The following is a 20965-nucleotide window of genomic DNA, read 5'->3' as shown; positions in this document are numbered from 1 at the left end:
ATATACATATGAAAAGTAGGTAATCGCAAGAAAAAACAATATTACAAAGTCACAAAAAAGGTCTATAATCTATCTCCTCATTTAATTCTGGATAGTCCATTGCTTTAAAACTCCATATCCAAAAAGTTTCACGTTGCAAAAACCGTTTTAGAATGTCACCTCCACGGATTGATTTTTTTAATAATTTCAATGCCCTGAATTCTCAAAGATGATGGATCACTATGATGTATTTCTTTATAATGTTTGGCCATAGGGTAATCTTCGTTGTTGACTCGGATTGCGCATTTGTGTTCATAAAACCGCTCTTTTAGTTTTCTTTTAGCTCTGCCCACATAGAAACACCCACATGGGCATTGTAGGTGGTAGACCACATATTCTGAGTTGAAGTTGATAAAACCATTTGTCTTAAATTCTCTCTGCGTTCTCAAATCATAAAAAATCTTATTCTGAATGACACCCTCACAATGACTGCAAGACCCACACCTATAGGTCCCCCATAATCCTTTTTCTAGCCATGTTTTTTGTTTAGGACCTGGAAGGTAGCTCCTTACAAGTTTGTCCCTTATGGATGGTGCCTTCTTAAACACTGTAACCATAGGCGGCTCTGGAAAAATGATTTTCAGAATCAGATCACTTTGAATTAACCCCCAATTGGACTTGGTTATTTGTTTAATTTCAAAACCACTACTACTCTATTGGGTAACAAAGACAGGTCTGGAGTTGTTTTTGGCAATGTCTTTCCTCCTCTATTTCTTTTTTAGTAGTAGGTCAGAGCGTGTTACGGAGCATGCTTTTATTATTGCTTTTTCTATTATCATTGGTGAGTAGCCCCTAGCCCTGAACCTTAGTGTCATATCTTGAGCCTGCATCTCAAAATCAGAATCTTTGTTACAGATGCGTCGAAGACGCTGAAATTGTCCAAAAGGAATGTTATCTTTCAGGCTCCTTGGATGGAAGCTGTCAGCCCTCAATAAAGTATTTCTATCTGTGCTTTTCCTATAAAGATGCTCTCTAAAAAGTAAAATTCTCTTTTACTTGTCCCTTCAAAAAATCCACTTGTCCCGGACAAGCGGACAAGCGTTAATGTCGAGCCCTGTTGTTAGTGCCGAGAATTTCCACGTGAATAATCCATAGATCCACAAATGTAGCATGTGTACTAGTGGTCGGCCTATATTTGGCATTTTGAAAATATCGGCATCGGCCGATAAGTTTTTCTGATTGGCCGATGTGTTGGAAGCGGGACTTTTATTTTGACTGGCGGCTCTCTGAGAAGAGAATGGCAGCGCCTGATCACACAGCGCTCACTCACATTCTCTGTCTTCATTAGTTTACGATCTCTGTTAGACAGAACTGGTAAACAAAGAAAGTAAATGGTATGCGAAAAAGTAAACCAGTGCTTTTATATTATTTGTAACTAACAGAAAATGCAAACAATCAGGCTAAAATACTTTATCTTTTACCGTCAATCTTCAGCAAATGTGCATCAGCAAATGTGCATCCGCATCATTTAAACGTATCTCTGAATATGTAATAAACATTTAATTTCACAAACCTTGCAGATTTAATCAAATCCATCTGTGATATCTTATGCATTTGTAGTCTGCATAAACGTGTTACTGCGAGTGACGGTCGGTCCGTGTGAAGTGAGTGAATGCGAACAAGATCAGCTTCACAGGAGACGCAATCGAAAAACTTTAAATCCTTAATTTTAAAATATGCTGTGCTGTATCCAGTTGCCCACTGTGTCATATTCATATCGGTTTCACCTTTTTTTTCACATATTCATATATTTTTAAATAATTACTTTATTTGTGAAAAATACTGTAATAGGATTGCAGATTCAAGAAGCTGCCATCTAAAGTATAAGCATGTTTATTTTAAGGATTTGTTTTATAATTTATTAAATATTGATTAATATATATATATATATATATATATATATATATATATATATATATATATATATATATATATATATATATATATATAAATCGGCCACCCTGCTCTCTAAGATATCAGCATCGGCCATCAAAAAAACAATATCAGTCGACCACTAATATGTACCTTCATTGTCTAGTCGTAGATCTTTTGCCAAGCGTGTCAGAGGTTCTGGGTTCTAATCCGCACTCGTATATTTTTTTCTCCTCATCAAAACCGAATATGTTTATCAGTGGTTGTATATCAAGCAGGTACACGTTTGTGTGCATTGTTTTGTGATTTCACCAGAAAGTCTAGAGAGTTTCTGCAACGGCGATAGATTGAAGCGCGCGTCTGAGGGAAGACTCTGAAGCTACAAGAGAACACTGTATCCGTGCCACTGATAGCAGCAGCTTGATTTACATAACACATTTCAGTGCTAGAACGCCTCTTATTTGTCAAACTAATTAAATGAATGCCCTACTTAACCGGAGATTGTTTTATTTATTTGTACGAGTTGTTTCAAAAAGTGGTCTGGACAATATCGACCGTAGCAAAAACCCTGCTCTGTGACGTGTCAACAATGGTCGCTTTGGCTAGGTGGTATTTATAGCATAGGCAGGACGCTTTACATTCCAGAGAGCATTTAATTGGACAGAAGATGTGATGAGAAGCTGAAGTCTGCATTGACATCATACAAATTTGTGATCCATTTTAGCGGAAGGGAGGGACTGTAAGTTTTGTGAAGTTTTCTAAATGTGAATTCTGTCATTGGTTTGGAACACACCAGCTTATTCATAACCTTAAGCCTAACATATTCATACTTAAAGCTAAAATACTTAAATTTTGATTTCAGGGGGCCTTTAAGGTACAAGATTATGTACTTATCGGCTTTAGAGATACAATCCCATGAATCATTACGAACAGCATACTGAGCATAGTCTAATTATAAGCTATGGAGAAATATAAAACTACTCATTTAAAAGTGTTGATTTTATATATATATATATATATATATATATATATATATATATATATATATAAACATTGCAGAATGGAGGACGAAACAGCAACCTCTTCACAGAATTACCACAAAGCCATGCAAAAAGCCCCAACAAAAGAAAAAGTCCTAAAAAAAACAGCTCGCACTAAATCATCGAAGGTATGGGAATACTTCAAATTTAGTCCCAAACGTAAAGGTGTCGTTATTTGCACTCTTTGCCAAATGGAGTTGACATCCCGAGTCTCACGCATATTGATAGCGGCTCCCTGATGCCCGCAAATTAGTTAAAATCTCCCAGAATCTAGAGCTCGTGAGCTCCAAACCGTGTAGCACAAGCGTGTGCACGGCCAAGAGGGAGAGAGCGAGAGACCTTGCGTGTGTGTGCCAATGTGCGTGTGTGCCTTATGAAGCGCATGTAAAATACACTAAATGGCTAGCTGCAGGGACTATATTTTTCTAACTGCCTTTCATAAAGCTCTTACTATCAAACTTTTGATTTGCTTCTCTTTTGTACAGTTTAATACATTTGTCTATTATTTAATCCAACTGATCTTAATGGTTAATCAATTAATCATTTGGTACACCTATAGATTTCTAGATATTGATTCTATATACAGTTTCTATAGAACTTATTTGTAATTTCCGATATGGATATCCAAATGTAATGAATTCTTTTTACATAAGTGATTTATAGATAATAACCACCACTATGTTCAAAGTGTGCACACGCATGTGTGTGAGAGAGAGATACAGAGAAATTTGCCATTTGTGAAAACACTGTAAAGCAGAATAGAGTATAAGGGAGATAAACGGTCAGTGACTGTAAAACATTAGATTGATCAGAGATGCATCAGTAGAAGGGAGACAGATGACATCAAATACAGCTTGTTACATTACAGTTTGTATGCCATGTGATACTGTAAACAGATTACCATGGTAGAGACTGACACATTACTGTAACTCATCCTTCATCTGTAAAGGGCCACTACAGTATAGATTCAGTCAAATGATCATTTACTGTATTGCCAGCAAACTCTGTTCTAGCACAGAACCTCATGGCTGTGTCATACTTCATCACAGCTTTTGATAACTCACTGCAGATACTATTAAAAACAGTATGGATTCAATTACATAAGATAGTTAATGCATGTGTATTTTGTAATGTAGCAACTGTAGCCTGTATTACTGTAATTCAGCAACAAGGGTGATTTGAAACATTTGTCTTGCATTGTTTGCTGTTGAATGAACTGATTGTTAAAAGTACTAAATTGAAAAAAAATCATACTGTTGTGTTTCTATGATTAAACCAAACATTCTCATTATATATTACAATAATCTTGTGTTTAAAACAATGATTATGTGGACTTAAAAATGTATAACTGTAATGAAAGCATGGGATCATGTTTTGAAAGAATGACTAGCTGCGTTACAAGTGTGATCAGTTTGGATTTTTGTACTAAGAGTTTTGAAAATGTACACCTTACTGGTGAAAATAGTACCAAAGCGAATAAAAAAAAACACACTAATCGTTCAATTAGTCGTTAGATTAGTCAACTAATCGATAAAATAATCGTTTACCCCAGCCCTAGATGGTATGCTTTGACGTCACTTTTTCAAGTGGCAAAAGAGCCTGCTACATGACTGGATTTAATAGGGGAAACTAAGAAAACGAATGATTATCAGTTTAAACAAAAGTTTGGACTCTACTATAGTAATATCCAGTGATCCATTGATATTAACATGCAGTCAGGAACTGTTTCCTGGAATTCATATGTGCCTGATTTCGACGCTGGGGAAATACATAAAGCAAATTTGCCTGTGAACGCTTTATATAATTACAATATAGTTCTAAATCTGGGTAATCACTTCTGTCAATGTTATATATATCATCATTTCCCGTTTTAGATGTGTTTTGTGTGTTTTTCGCGGCATTCACGTTGAAAACCAATGCTGCCACTCAGTGGGCGTAACTGCAGTCACCCAGGCCGATGGTGACGTCACGTGCATACATCCTCTATTACGTCGTTTGTGGTGCTTGATATGAGTGGGTGCAGCTAACGAGATCTTTCGGCTCGTTTAGCTTTTTTCGACTGCGATTGGTGGGATTTTCTGTACAGCATCATGGGTAATGTAGTTTTCACCACATTCTGCTGTTAAACAATTATTTTTTAAACTGACTTGAAATAATGCAGGCTAATGATGTCAACAGAAGCAAATACTATCAATTAACAACTTCATTCTGTAGCTTACAGTAAATCCGTCTTTACAGGTTTGAGTAATCAATAGTTCCCTATGGAGAAAATGAATAACGTTTTTACTTCTGGAACCTGACTGGCACTCTATAGACATGGATGATTGGGGTCTTTAAACTCCTTTTCCTTTGTACAAGGGAAAACTTTTTTTTTCCTTTTTTTTTAACTAATGCCAAGTATGTGATGGAATTTATGATGTACTTATCCAAAAATGTGATCTAGTTTTGATCATCTAAAAACCTTCCATGCTAGGTTCAGCCAAGGATGATGCAGACTTCGCTACCTGCTTGATTATAGGTCAGGACATAGTGTTCATCATACTGCAGTTCCCTCAGAGGAAAGCTGTTACTCAAATGTGCTTTGCTGTGCAATAGTCCTTGTGTTGTCATGGAGATTGTTGGCATCCTGGCAGATTTTTGCATGCATGTGTGTGGCAGCCTAGTTTTTCTGGAAAGAATGTTATTTCTAGAAGTGTGAATCTTCACTTGCCTCACGATTTGATTATAAAACGATTCTTGATGCATCCTTCCTCCAATTCCTTTATTAATAACAATTACTATATTAATAATCACAATATAGTTTTTATTATATATTTGTTATTAAAAATAAGTATTTCAAAATAATAATATTTTGAAATAATTCTGTGTATCTGACTGTTCTAGCGCAATAGGCCTCTAAAGAGAACTGAATTCAGGATTGCATGGTGTAGAGATGGTGATCACATGGTGCACGCGTGCTTCGGTTGTCATTCAGCGTGAGTCACACATTGAGATCGTTTTCATGTCTTATTGCACTTAATAACACCTAACTTTTTTTTACATTAAGAATGTCCCGCACTTTATTTTCTCATTAATACATGTTCTTTTTGTAAAAAAAAAATGACACAAACGGGGCCTAAAACTAACTTTTTGCCACACCTCAATCGATTAAAAAATCAATTATTTAGTTTTTGTGCTTAGATGCAGAATCATTGACATCAACTTCGTGATGCATCATAAAAAAATATTATATTCCACAGCTCTTGTTATTTCAATGTTTTTTTTCTTCAATTTATGCAATCTTTGAATTTCTGCTTGTTGCAGAAATTCTCATATTTCATAAACTGAGCAGAAATTTTCCATTTGAACGCTGATAATCTGAGAGCCGGGACTCTCCCTGATTTATCCTTTCAGTTTAATCTCAAATGATCACTGCTATTCAACATAGTGCAGCTTGTGTTATTGGGGTCACTGGAAAATTCCATTGCGAGTTCTGAAAAACATGTTTATTCTCGGGAATTCTCTTTTCCTGATTCCAAAACCTAGACCTGCTGAGAGGGAAATACCACAGATAAAATATCCCCATGCTGCTTTGACCCAGATCATCGCGGGCTAAAGAAGATCCTACCAAGATACTGTGCACTTTTTGGTACCAATATGGAGTTGATTTAAAAACACAGAAAGAATTTGTCTATCACGGTGTTTTTCATTCAGAAATTCCACTGGTTTTGCAGAGCGTGGAGAAGACAGGCTTACAGTGATGACTTCTTTAGTGAGTGAAAGGTGCCAGAGGAGGAGGGAAGGGAAGACCACTCATCCGGCTCATGCGTTGAGCAGCCGTATGCCCATATAAGGACGTGTGACTCCATGGCAGAGTCCCCGTGGGGTCTGTTCATGCCCTGTCCTCAGGTTCGGGGGAGGGGGAGTGTGAGCACTATGCACACTGACAGATGGGAGTCGAGCCAGAGGAAGGCACTTTATCTCTCTGTCTGTTAGAAGGTCTAGGTTTATTAGCACCGTTGCGATGCATGAGGGCAGAAGAGGCCGCTGTTTTAACTGAGATCAGTGATCTTAATCTTCAATAGAAAATCAAGGAAAGAACGTTCAACAAGAACGCCGTCTGGTGGGAGGGTGACCGTGAGTATCAGTTTGTGCTGACAAAGGGGGAAAGAAAGCTCATTTCAAGCCTTCGCAGGGAAAAAGGTCAACACATGTTGATATCAGCCCGTCTGTTGTCAGGGGAGCTCTATAGAGACCTGCTTCGCAGATGACTTTATCATCAAGGCAGCTTCCTTTTTCCTTGACAAATGGATTGTTAATTTGGCAGTTTATCTTGTGTGACAAGTTTTTTGGGTTTTCAGCCATTCTTTGCATGCTGCTGCTATGTTGTTTGAATGTTGTTTATTTTCCTTTTCCGTATTTTTGAAGATGTAGGCTACATAAGCACTTATGTAGAAAGGTGCTGTAGAAACAATATGCAATATGCATATATGAGCCTCTTTAGGGGACATTTAACATTTAATTTTGAATTTAACAATACTATTACAACTTTACTTTCCTGTTATCTCTGTAAAGCTGCTTTGAAACAATTTGTATTGTAAAAGCGCTATATAAATAAAGGTGACTTGACTTGACTTGACTTTAGAGATTGTCTCTGATGGTTCCTGCCCTCCAGTGTTTTTGGGTTGTCATTAGTTACACTTGGCTGAAATTTCTCTAGATATTTAATCCCCCAGTTAACAGCTGTGAAGTGCATTTTAAATCTCACTGTGAGATTGATATTTATGTCATTGTTTTCTTTATAGTCATCATTAGCTAGCACATTGCAATGCAATTTGCAAACTCAATCCAAACAGTTAGCCTACTTGTTTCCCCAATAAGAGTGGTGCATTCAAACTAGATTGCAGTATATACACCTTTATAGTGAGATGATTTTTATCACAACTTGCTTGTTTGGGTGTTTTTACCGTTTACATTTTATGCTGTCAGATTGAAACAAAATATGTGGTTTGTTTTCCTCATTCAACACAACTTGACTGATTTGTCTCTGTACGTTTTGTTTTTCAGAATCAAGAATCAAGTGGATGATCTAAAAGCAAGCATACATTTTCCTCCAGAAAAGGTAACGCTGAACAGCCTTCACTGAGAGGCATCATGTTAATAACTGCAATATCAGATTTACAGTCACAATTACACTTCGATTAGGCTTGTTTGCTGTGTCTGCATAGGCTCAATAAACTCTGCTCCTCTTGCTACAGTATGTAACATTTACGTTCTGTGTAAGCAAATGAGCTTAGAAACAGCCAGACGTTATTATAATAAACAACTGCTGTCAACTCTGAATGAGAGCTGTGGTGTTTAGCCTCTACAAAGCAGGAAGTGTTGTAGTGTAGGCCGGTGCCTCTCGTAACATGAGGATTTGATAAACACAAACACGCTCACTGTGGGAACCCCATTAGGAAGTGAATAAACCAGTAATTTGTGAGGTTGTTAGTATTGCGGCTGTATGCAGGACCTGAGCGAGAGCAAGCTTTGTTCAAGCCCAGCAGAGATGCAAAAGTTCATTTAATGCTCTGTTTATGAGCTGCTCAGCAGGCACAGGCTAACAGAGGTCTTTTCAGCCATGGATAAAGTGGATTATTGTTCTGCTCGCATGGCCTTTAATTGTAGTGTACATGGTTTAATTGCAAAGGACATACGCTTTTGATTTTATCTTATTCCAGAAGCCATGGGTGTCTCAGCGTTAATGTACATCTTGTGCTGGGCTGAATTTAAAGGCAGAGTTCGTCCAAAAATTAAAATTCTGGCACCTTACTCACTAACTTTTAGTTCCAAACCGGTAGAAATGTCTCTCTTCTATGAAACATAAAAGATCTTTTGAAAAATGTCTTTTTTTTGGGCCATAGAATGGAAATCAATGGGCTCCTCTGTTGCCTGATTCACAATGTTCTCCAAAAGATCTTATTTTATGTTCAGCCAAAGAAAAAAGTCATATAATTTTGGAATGACTTAAGGGCGAGTAAATGATGATAGAGTTTTTATTTTTGGGTGCACTAATAAGACTATCCCTTTAAATCTCTTCTACCTGTGACAACTTGCATCCTGTGACAAAAAACATTGTTATTAGTTTACATTTTAAAACCATAAATGTGCAGCTAGTACTGATATCATGAACTAAATCCTGCACCTATTATTAAAATTAGGCTGTTTTTTCATAGTCTAGTTTCTTTAAACAGGAAGTTATTTTGTGTGACACTCCCTCGCCAACTTTCCTGGTTATTCCGGTATAAAACATGTACTCGTACCCCTCTCGTACATTTTTTCCATACTGGCTCTCAAAAACATGTAAGAGCGCTTGAGAAATATTCATCAAGGAACAAACTGAATTGGTTTTCATTACACTGCACAAACGACTGCCAAGGCCCCTCCAACATTTTTACAACATAAGGTCACCTCATTACTAATGCAGGTCAAGGCCTGTGTGTGCATGGGTTTTCAGATGCATTCGTAATGTTATTTAATATGCAGATTAGAATGTGGGCAGAGAGTGCTGGGTTTGTGCATGTTGTACTGTGATGATTCACTCTGTATAATGAATAGGGCTCATAATGATGGGCACACACATGCACGCCCACACAGACATGGCTTGGAAATGGCCAGACTGTTCTGTGCCCGCTTTGTTTCACAGCCACCAGAGTGACGGTTTCTCATGCTTTTGCAAGTGCAGTAGTTCCGATGGTTGAAGCACTTTAGGTTTGACAGGAAGCTTGTTTGAATCGCCTGCACTCATGTGTGGCGGTTAACCACATACAGCAGAAACGGTATTGTCTTCACATCCTCTTGCACAGAAGAGCATCTGGAGGATCAAACTGACTTAAGTATGTAACTCTGTTCAAAAGAGGTTGCCGTTTTATTTTAATTTTTTTATTTTTTGGTACACTCAACCACCAATTTAATAAATATCCTAGCTGAGATTAGATTCATGAAAGTGCCAAGTTTTTGTCTCCACTACTATACATCTGCTGTTAGAAGCTGAGATTCAGTGGCTCTATTGCCAGATAATGATAATATTATTATAGTGAGCACTTGCTCCCTCTGCTGGAGCAGTGAAGAGACAAAGACACTGCCATATATTTAAGTCACCAATAAATTGCAGCATTTGTTATAAATGATTTGTCTGTCCCAATCATTCTATAGTATTTTGTGCACCAGTTATGTGCATGACAATAATCCCTCCCCTCCAGCCTGTCAGTCACTTGAAATCGCAGCAATTAGCGACGATTCAATCGATTTCCAATGCATAAAATCAAGCCCTGCCCTACTTTTTTTTTCTCGTTCATGAAGCTGGTTTACTCTATGCGTCACAATAGGGTTATGCTCAATAAACTTCTGTAATCTGTAAAACGGGTCACAATGCTTCCGGTTTGGGTCTTTTTATGTGCTTCGTTAAATATAGAGTTTTTTTACTCAAGATACCTTCAAAGGAGCGAGCAAAGATGTGCATAACCGATGTCCATCCCATATGTAAGTTCACTACCATTTTGATATTTAAATCGCATAAAATGCCAACGGTAAAAATAACTATAGACGTCTCCGTCAGTTCGTACTGCTGTTAACAATTTCTCTGACAAGCGTATGCAATGATGAGAACTGTTTTCCTGTTTATTCATGTGAAGTTCAGCATAAAGCCTATAGAGAAGAAAAGAATATTACAATTTTGTTTCGTAATGATTTGACGGGGCATTACATCAATGATCACCTTTGTAGCACTGACAAGAAACGATAGGTCCATCCCATTCACATACTTTTGCTTTATTGTATGCTGTTTTGTAGTATAGCCTATAGTATAGCGAATAGTGTTCACATTTAACATTCCAAAAAGAAAAAGACAAGTGCATTTTAAATACCCGGATGATGCACTTAATTAACCGGAAAAAACAAAGGCACTGTCCCAAATGGCACACTTCATATGTCTTATCGACTTGCAATGGCTGCCGCGTGTCCGTTAAGTCCATGAGACCTTAGGGTGTTCCATTTGTCGTTTTAGGTTTCAGAAGGGTGGTCACGAGCGTCCCCCTTTGCGGTCGATATGCACCCTCGATGCACATATTTGCAGAGCCCGCACTGAAGCGAACTCCGGAGCAGACTTCTTTCTGACAGTCAATGCGGCGTTACATCACGAAAGTGCGGACTCATAGGAAGACCGCGAGTTCTTAGGCTGCTATTTGGGACAGGGCCTAAGTGTGGAATGTTGGACATTTCATGCACTCAACTGTTGCAGCTTTAATTACATAGCGGGAGGGGAGGGGCTATTGGTCCTCAATTTTGAATGACAAAATAACCTTACATACACTACACGGTTGAGTACACAGTGCATAAGTGCATACTGCATAGTGCGTCAACTAATGTCACTGTCCCAATCCCATGAGCTCTAGCAACATGTGGACAACCAAATCATGTGTTTATAGAGTATGCACTTGTTGTGCCTGTCGGCGTAATGAGTACAGTATAATAGAGTACAGTTATAACTTTGAAATGATGAAGCCTCTCAGTTACTCTATAACAATACTGGAGTGTGATTTAAAATAGCTGTTATAACTTCATTTGAAATGACAGAATTTACTACAAAGTAAAATTGACAATGTTTGTCAACGTCTTTTGGTGGTTATTAAAAGGCTTGCTTTCACATATGCACATGTTGCATTCAAAATAGTTAGAAGTACCACTACAAGCATTCACTTTTTATCCGTCAGTTATGTGCCAATTTAGAATTTCTATAACATGTTACTGAAACTTTTTCAGTTATTGTTAAACAAGTAGTATATTACAGCTCTAATTTCATTTCTCAACATTCTCGCTACATTGTTAATGAAGTAACTGTTTTTTAATGTGATGTCATTTGTTTTATTTGTTTGTTTTTTCATCATTATATCTTGATTAGGTTTCGCTGGAATGGGTAATCTTCTAAAAGTCCTTACAAGGGAAATAGAGAACTATCCACATTTTTTCCTGGACTTTGAAAGTAAGTTTTGAGGAGAGGTGGAGTCTGGGGTTGGCAAGACTCTATAACCAGCTGTTTTTTCCCCCGACAGTGGCAGGAGGAGCTGAACTGATGGTCTCAAAGCTCTTATGAGACAGTTTTCCCTCTTTGCTTTCTTGCAGTGAAAGTTTATGCTTCCTGCTGCCCAGGGCTGCATTTCTCTAAAGCATTGTTAGCCCAAGCTGATCGTTGATACCATTGGTGGCAATTGTTCTACGGTTAACTTACAATGCTTTTGGGAAATGCAGCCCAAAGCAGTTGCACTGACACTTTGTCTAAAAGCTTGTCTTGCGATCTAACTACAAAAAAAATAGCTGATTTCTCAAAGTATAAAGAGAAAAAAATCTATTTTGTCCATGTTCACCATGAGAAGCTGAGGGAATTCTGTATGTTGGAGCATGAGAATCACTCTTTAACGCTCAGCTTGACTTCCTGATTACTGTCTTTGACATGCAACACCTTTCTCTTTTTCTCTCTTTCTGCCTTTTTTCTTCTCCTTCTCTTCTTGCTTTTCTGTTTCAGAAACCAATGGGGAATCTGTTAAAAGTGCTCACTTGCACAGAGCTTGATCAGGGGCCAAACTTTTTCCTTGACTTTGAAAGTGAGCAGAGCTTTTGCCTGGCCTGGTGTCTGTCACTTTTTCCAGCTACTAACATTTTGCAAGTGCCATTGTCAGAATTGTCCTTGAAAATCTGCTCGTCACAATGCAACAGCAAAACAGAGCTTCACAATGCTTTTGCATGTGCAAATGCTTTGTGCAGATGAGGGCAATATGTTTGCATCTCTCATCTTTTTACATAGTCTTTCATTTAAAAAAAAAAAAAAACTCTGATTCTGAAAATCTGATTTGTTGTTGGCAGCCTAAATGTGCATGACTACCAATCAGTATTTGTAACTAACCCCATATCCAACATGGCTGTGTATGTCTATGTTGCATGATCCATTCTCTTTAAATGATCTCCTTACTCTTTACAGCTCCTTCTTGCTCTGTGATATTTTTCTGGTCTCTGTTTTTGTCTTTCTGAAATCTCAGAACTTTCAATCCTTGCCCTCTGTATACTGATCAAGTAAACTTTTAAATCCTGTGTGACTATGTACTCAAACCCAATTATATTACACTAAACATTGGACTTTGATTATTTTTCTGTCTATAAACTTTAAACAGAGATTTACCCAAAATGTTCAACATTTCCTGAGTATTTGCTAGCTTTGAGAGAGAACTAACCGAAGTCAGAATGTCGTTTTTTTTATTGTGATTCAGTGGCAATAACCCATAAACGTTTGCTTTTGAAGTCTCTGTGAAATGTTGAATTATCGGGAATCTCTGGTTTAAAGAAAGCAAAGATTTTTTTTATTTGCAAATGTCACATTTATTTGTTTGTTTGTTTTTGTTGTGACTATACAGTGCCCCTGAAAATATTTGGGTGCTTAAGCCACAACCTAATGTATGAATGTTACATTACATTAGATGACACAATATTAAACCAAGTGTCATTTATTTTAAAGAAAAATGTCAAACACACCATTTCACCTGAAAAAGCAAAACATTTCACTAGACAAAACTTGACAAAAAGATTTACTTACAGCTTGCGCCATCGCAAACCCTCTTTTGACGTTAAAAATCTACTGTCAGGATTTACTAAAGACACGCAGTGAAAAATGAGTGCAGAAAAGGCGTGGACATGGCTATTTTTGCAGCTGACCTCATTGCATATGCATTTGTAGGAGTTTCCCTTTCAGACACAACATTTATGGTAGGAGAGTATTTAAATGAATCATGCAAGGTGATTGACTAAGGTTTGCGCGTGTCAATTTACTGGTATTTGAGCCATTATTTAGCCTACTGCCCAAAAAAAGCACGTCTTAAACCAGGTGCTAATTGCTCTTGGTAGATTGCGTTGGTCGTTATGGAAATAATCCGACTGCCTCTGTGTTCTTTAATTTGCATGTCATCAGTAGATCACGTGCAGACCTTTCCACTCCCATCGGTGCTTTTTTGGAATTGCGTGCTCATGCTAATTTGCCCTGTTTAGTAAATATGGCCTTATAACTCTAAAACTCTATTTGGCCACTTTCTGGTTTCAAATTTAATGGTGATTACTATTCTAGGACACCTGTGTGAACTGGAGAATAACTGATTCAAATAAATAATGACTTAGTTACAGACCTACTAAAAATGAGATGGTGAAAATGAGAAGCTAAAAAAGCTCTATCCTCCATTTGTTTGCAGATGCCACTTGGTTTGGTATTATATCTAATGCAGTGAAATCCATTGCGTGTAATAACTAGTGTTTGGCAGTGCTTAATGAAGTTTGTTTGTGTCAGACGCACAGCCGACAGACTGTGAGAGAGAGGTGTGGAACCAGGTGAATGCTGTTCTCCAGGAGTCAGAGAGCATCCTGACCGGCCTGCAAGCCTACAAGGGGGCGGGTCAGGAAATACGAGATGTACGTCCGATTGTAACATTTCTGCTTTTTCTTTGTGGGTCAATCAGTTGTGTTTAAAGCATTTTGTGGGTTGTATATCTCATGCCACTTTAAATCATGTGATTTGTTTGTCATTTTAGGCAATACAGAATCCTAATGACATGCTCCTTCAGGAGAGGGCTTGGAACTCTGTGTGTCCCCTTGTCATCCGCCTAAAGAAATTCTATGCTTTTTCATTGAAACTAGGTACACTATTCATTTAGAATGACCTATAGCCACATATTTTCTCCTTGACATGCAAAAATGTAGACTAACGTAAGCTGTGTGTATCCTCTCTCCTCTCTTTCATGTAGAGGAAGCACTGAAAAGCCTTTTGGAGTCTCTGACGTGTCCGCCGTACACTCCGACTCAGCACCTGGAGAGGGAGCAGGCCCTTGCTAAACAGTTTGCGGAAATCCTGCATTTCACCCTCCGCTTTGATGAGCTTAAGGTGCCAGCTGATTCAATGCTTTTGTCACACACCAATTTTCATATTAGGGGAATTAAAAAAACAACAACTATTGATTGCTCTGTTTTGGGAATTGCTTATTAAAATGTGTAATTTGTTTAGATGAGAATTCCAGCCATCCAGAACGACTTCAGCTACTACAGAAGAACAATCAGTCGAAACCGATTAAACAACATGAATGTAAGTGCAGGGACACGAGTCATGACATGACGTGCAATATTCTGTGAACTGCAATTTCAATGTTCATGTGCGTGTGTTTTTTTGTTCCTGTATCAAGCTTGATATTGAAAATGAGGTCAATAATGAAATGGCAAACAGAATGTCTCTGTTCTATGCTGAAGCCACACCTATGCTGAAGACCCTGAGCACGGCAACAACAAACTTTGTGACGGAGGTACTGCCTGCTGTCTTTCTATTACATTCTGTTTCATCTTCATTCTCTCGCTTTTTCTACTGTCACAATTTTAGCTCTTTAATTTCCATCACAAATACTGTAGAACACCACCATTCAAAAGTTTGGGGTCAATGATATTTTCAAATTAAATTGAATTAAACGCTTTAAATTGATCAACTTTACACTGACTTTTACATTTTCAAATAAATGCTATTCTTTTGAACTTTCAAAGAATTAATTGAACCTCATGAATTCATTGAATAAATATATCTCAGTTTCCACAAAAATATTAAGCAGGACAACGCTTTTCAATATTGATAATTACAAATGTGTCTTTGCAGAATATTTTAATTGTCAAATGATCCTTCAGAAATCATTCTGTTTTACCATCACATAAAATAAATTGCATTTTAAAATATATTAAAATAAAAACATTTATCTTAAATTATAAATAAAAATTTAAAAAAATTAATAAAAAAGTAAAATACTGTTTTACTGTATTTTTCATCAAATAAATGCATCCTTGGTGAGCATAAGAGACTTCTTTCAAAAATCTTACTAATCGCAAACTTTTGAACAGTAGTGTATAATAATCAATATATATGTAATATACAAATGTTTGCTTGAATTATTCCTATGATTCTTTTCTCTGTAGAATAAGACATTACCTCTTGAGAACACCACAGACTGCCTGAGCACTATGGCAAGTGTATGCAAGGTCATGCTGGAGACACCGTGAGTACCTCATTCACTGCTTTTTTAATATTGCTGTTTTAATTAACATCATATTTCATGTATGTCTTATCAGATGCTTTAAAAACAATCCATTTCTATTCTAAAATATAAAATTCTCAAACATTGCAACGGCTATTGGTGGCTGATAACATCAGTAAACCGCTTGTGTGACTGGCAGTCAAGTGTGCTTTTCTGCTGATTAAGCATTGACAACTGGAAAGATCATGGAAATTAATTTGTCTGAAGGTGTGAAATGCCCGTATTGAAGTATACCATTGTAACAATAAGCTCTTCTTCTGCTAACAGAGAGTACACGAGTCGATTCAATAGTGAAGATACACTTCTGTTTTGTATGAGGGTGATGGTGGGGGTTATTATCCTCTATGACCATGTGCATCCTAACGGTGCCTTCAACAAATCCTCAAAAATTGATGCAAGTCTACAATCTCATATTTTCTCAATCAACCCAAACATTTTTCCACATTTGATTGTGTTTAAAATGACTTTTCCACCGTAATATGTGATGTACATACTTTTTCTAGATGAAAGGATGCATTAAAGTCTTAAAAGATCAACCAGCAGATAATGTTGAAGGTCTCCTTAATGCCCTCAAGTAAGTTTCCCTTTCTGTTCTTAAAGACAGATACTATGGTTTGTATTTATTTTTAAATCTTTTTGGTTTTTTTCCTCCAAAGGTTCACCACAAAACACCTAAATGATGAGTCTACTCCAAAAAATATTCGAACGATGCTCCAGTAATGGTTTTAAGTGAAGTGGGTCAATATTCTGACCTCAAAAGATGTATATGTTTACATTTATTTAAGGACTTGATGTTAATACTTGGGTGTATTTACATAATCATTCCCTCCAAATTACTGCAATGTAAAGAAAGCAGACATTTATTCTAAACAAATTGCCTATACTGTCAACAAGCACAAATGAATAAAAACCAAGCAGCCTTATGAAAATTCATGGAGAAAAAAAATTATTTGCCATTTTGTTTTCAAATTAGTAACAGTGATCATGTTAACCAAATGGGCTGATGCATTGGTTGTGAGTTACAGTGAAATCATTGGCGAAAGTGTTGTCAGTATTGAATGAGTAAAGTGTGTTGGGATGGTTTTGCTTTTGTATTTTGTAATAAGATGAGAAAAGACAGTTCAGAAAAATACCATAATGTGATGTAACCATTTTTTTTTTTCTATTTGTTTCCAAATCTGTGGATTGGCTGAAAGTGGAGATGTCAGCTTTTATTTTTTTGTTATTACGTGATGTGTGTTCTCCATGTCTTTGTGCCTCTTTGTTTCTAACATATTCGATACTCATCAATACAGCTTTAAAATCTGAAATAAAATTGACATTTTGATTATATTTTTGATTAATGTTCTCTAACTTGAAGTGTGATTATTTTGGGTTGTGTGCTACTAATTTGCAGTCCACAGTGGTCCAGTGTGGGTTTATTTAACAAAGATGCACTACTGTTCAGAAGTTTGGGGTCACTACGATAATTTGGGTTAAATAATTTAATACTTTTATTCGGGAAAGATGCACTAAAATTGGCAAAAGTGACAGAAAAGACTTTTTACATTGTTACAAAAAAAAATCTATTTTTGAGCTTTTAACCAACCCTGAAGCTTTTGAACAAGTCATAAGGTTGAGCAGGAACTGCACTCATTAAACTGATTCAAGACCCAAATTCTGTGAGGTCTTCAATTAGAAGGCATGTCATTTTTAGTAGTGCAAATCACACTGATAATGTTTCAACACTGGGTGGCAGTGTTTCACTTCTCTCACTTCACAAGACAGTCAGTGAGCATTACTCCATTTTTTGTCATTAATTATTATTCAACAGTAATTACTGATGATCACTCAAATTTCCTAGCAATAATGTGCTATTTCATTTGATTTTCTCCATTTCATGTTCCATTACACAAGATTCAGTATGATTCAGGTTCGTGTTGTGAAAAACGCATGAAGGCAATGCTCTTAATGCTTTTTCTTGTATTGGATGACTATAGCCAGTTAAAGTGCTAATGTGTTTTTGTGACGGCTTCGAGTCGCTAGAGGGTGTGAACTGAGAGCCATGAAAACAGGCCCTCATCTATGCAGCTCTTACAGCAAATATGTTTAGAGACTCCCATCTTTCTTAGTGGTCTCTCGCTCTGGTCTTTAGACCAGGTCTGAAGACCTTCCATCTCCGGAAACATTACAAGTAATAATTTTTAATAAGTCTCTCAAATATTGTGCAGGCTGTGGTGGAGAGGCGTTAACAATCATATCATGAGGATAGTTTTATATGGGTGAGTGTGAAATGGGTGTTTTATTGCGATGTCAGAACTGTTTCCTGATTACGAGCCTCGAAATGTGCATAAAATTACAGGGAAATGAGCCTTCACAAATGTCAGTGGTATTAGTACCTCGAAAAAAGGCAAGAAACGCATATGGCAGGCTTAAAGAATTTCAGGGTTTTTTATGCCTATAAAAATCCCTTTGTTTCCCAATCAATCAGCAGGGCAGGATGTCATTTTTGGCTTTTTGCTGTAGCAGAGATCAAGCCTTGAGACCATGATGTCGCTTAAAAAAAAAAGAAGAAAACTCTTGTTATCATTTACTTATCCTCATGTGGTTCCAACATGTATGCCATTATTCTGTGTGAACACAAAAGAAGATATTTTGAATAATGTTAAGAAAACACGTTTCAGTTCCCATTGACAATCATTGTATTACTTTTTCCATACAGTGGGAATCAATGGGAACCAAAACTGTTTGACTACATCATTCTTCAGAATATCTTTTGTGTTCCACAGAAGAATGAAGTCTTACAGATTTGGAATGACATGAGGGCGAGTCATTTTTAGATGAACTATCATGTAATTTTTAGATGAAGTTGCTGCATAACTCAAGTATGAACTGTTTCCTCTGTAGACTTAAAATGGGATATTGCCACATATTTCATGATCATTCGAAATCTTCAGGAAATTTAAATGTGTAAATCGTTAGATCCGTTGAAATACATTTTTGCTTAATTTCGTCACCAAATTAAGGATTTCAGTGTTATACATGCAAGCACACTGTTGAGCGCGTGCCTTCAGCTGAGACTGGCAGACATTTATGCGCCATGCTGTTATTGTTTATGGCCCAGCACTATTGCTGGAGTGGCCACTGGCGGCTCCATATTGTTATGCAATCAAGAGAGGTGTCTCAGTATGGAGGAGGAAAATCCTTTCAGATGCCAGAGCCTGATGGTGGCGCTGCGAAGTCATGCTGCCTCTGAACAGAAACTTGGCGTCACCAACAGGATCTAAACCCATGAGACTCAGTGTGCAAGGAACATTGCACTGAGTTCTGCTTTCCTCCATTAAATCATTACTTATTAAATAAGTTTCTTTGGATCAAAGGGCCCAAATTTTTATAAAATCGTCTGTGGTGTTTTTTGTTACTCTGTAATGCAATGATGTCTTAATTATGTTAATGTAGCTTTTAGTCCACTTAAAGTGAATCATTCTTAACTAATTTAAATCTCAAGACATTAAAGATATTACATATTAAAATATTCTTAGTCCCTCTTGGCTATTTTTGAATAATGTCCGATTAGAACAAAGCCTAATTCGCTGAGACAATACGGCTCTTAAAACATAAAAACATGCTCAGTAATTACTAAAAAAGTCATATTCCTGGTTTTCCAGTCTTTCTTTTATTGAAACTGCTGCTTGTTTTTGCCAATAGATCTCTTTTCTCTTTTTTATTTTTGACACTTTGGACCATGCTTATCAAATATCAATTACAACACTATTTCCAGAAAAGTTGGGACTTTTTGTAAAATGCAAAAGTTTGTATATTAATCCTACAATGCCCTTTATAAGCAAAAACCGGAGTGCTATTTACTTAGAACAAGACTTACTGCTTCTCCCTTTGTGTTTCAGAGAAAATCAAATGCAGTGTTTTGCCTGTAGGGAGTTCACTGATGCGAAAGCAGTTGGGTGTGACACTGCAGAAATTGGAAAAGAAAGAATATTTCAGTGTTTTGAATACATTAATTAAATATTCACAGCACATGCTCGACGACTGGGGATATGGAGTATGTGAACAACTTGAATAGCTGATCAAATGTCCATGGATGGGAGAGCACATTGATGAGAGCTTTGGTTTTTGGGCATAAAAGGCAAACAGTTTCAATCCATCCATTTCTCCCCACAATGCAAAATAAACTCCTATATAATCCAGTTCACACAAAGTAGCTCCTATTGTGTTCTTCATGCATTCTCTCATTTGATCTTTTGCCATATAGTTAGTTATTACATTCACATATTCAAGTTATTTTGCAAAAAATGTAGGCAAGAATGATCCGCAAGGAGAACGGCATGCTTCATTTCATCAGCACAGCCAAGTTGTAGTCGGTGTCTCATTCTGTTTTGGTTTTTTACCAGTGGTTTGTTTACTTTTAAAGAGTTTATAGAAAAGCTTAAAGCAAAAGTTAAAGCTCTCTGTGCCGTGAAACCTCTAGATCCATCTCACAGGTTCAAACTTGGTAGAACTCGCTCACAAACTCTCCATCTCCTGAATAATAGATTCCTTTTTCTGAAATATACATGAAAGCGTTCATTGTGCGCTCTATGTGAAGTGTGGCGTATTACGTAAGCTGTGGCTTGATGAATGATACATACCCAATTCCATCTTGAATTTTGTTGCATAACTGGCAAGATTCATACAGAGACCTTGGGGCCTTTTTTGCTTTTGAGTAAAACAAACAGCTTTCTTCATTCTGCTGCCACACATTCCTGAAGTTTTTTTGTTCATCCCACAGCTGCCGACCGTCACGTAATGCCAGATAATTGGTGTTCTTGCTCCCTGCATGGTTGGAAAAGTAAGGCCACGCTGATTTGTCTTTGCTTTCAAAAGAAGTAACAGCCATGTAATCACTCAATTAGATGG

General features: G+C 37.1%; 1 protein-coding gene across 4 annotated transcripts in view; it reads left to right on the top strand.

The window, feature by feature from the left end:
* The window catches only part of fam49a (family with sequence similarity 49 member A), a 49836-nt gene extending 32432 nt beyond the window's left edge, over positions 1-17404 (top strand). Inside the window, exons 2-12 of one of the 4 annotated variants that reach the window (XM_077219428.1) lie at positions 7998-8052; positions 11872-11952; positions 14296-14417; positions 14537-14642; positions 14750-14886; positions 15007-15084; positions 15182-15298; positions 15954-16033; positions 16340-16466; positions 16576-16646; positions 16729-17404. In XM_077219428.1, coding sequence (XP_077075543.1) covers positions 11883-11952; positions 14296-14417; positions 14537-14642; positions 14750-14886; positions 15007-15084; positions 15182-15298; positions 15954-16033; positions 16340-16466; positions 16576-16646; positions 16729-16792 — 972 coding nt within the window. In that variant the 5' untranslated portion in view covers positions 7998-8052; positions 11872-11882 and the 3' untranslated portion in view covers positions 16793-17404. Of the gene's footprint in view, positions 1-7997; positions 8053-11871; positions 11953-12483; positions 12572-14295; positions 14418-14536; positions 14643-14749; positions 14887-15006; positions 15085-15181; positions 15299-15953; positions 16034-16339; positions 16467-16575; positions 16647-16728 lie in introns of those variants that run through there. The other 3 variants (XM_077219427.1, XM_077219429.1, XM_077219425.1) reach the window with 3 other exon arrangements.
* Positions 17405-20965: the final 3561 nt, after the last annotated feature.

This window comes from Siphateles boraxobius, unplaced genomic scaffold, assembly GCF_051911475.1.
Source record: "Siphateles boraxobius isolate OS27281-9 unplaced genomic scaffold, OSU_SipBor_1 8, whole genome shotgun sequence".
Lineage (NCBI taxonomy): Eukaryota > Metazoa > Chordata > Actinopteri > Cypriniformes > Leuciscidae > Siphateles > Siphateles boraxobius.
The sequence above is the reverse complement of the archived record's forward strand: the minus strand, read 5'-3'. Positions and strand labels throughout refer to the sequence as shown.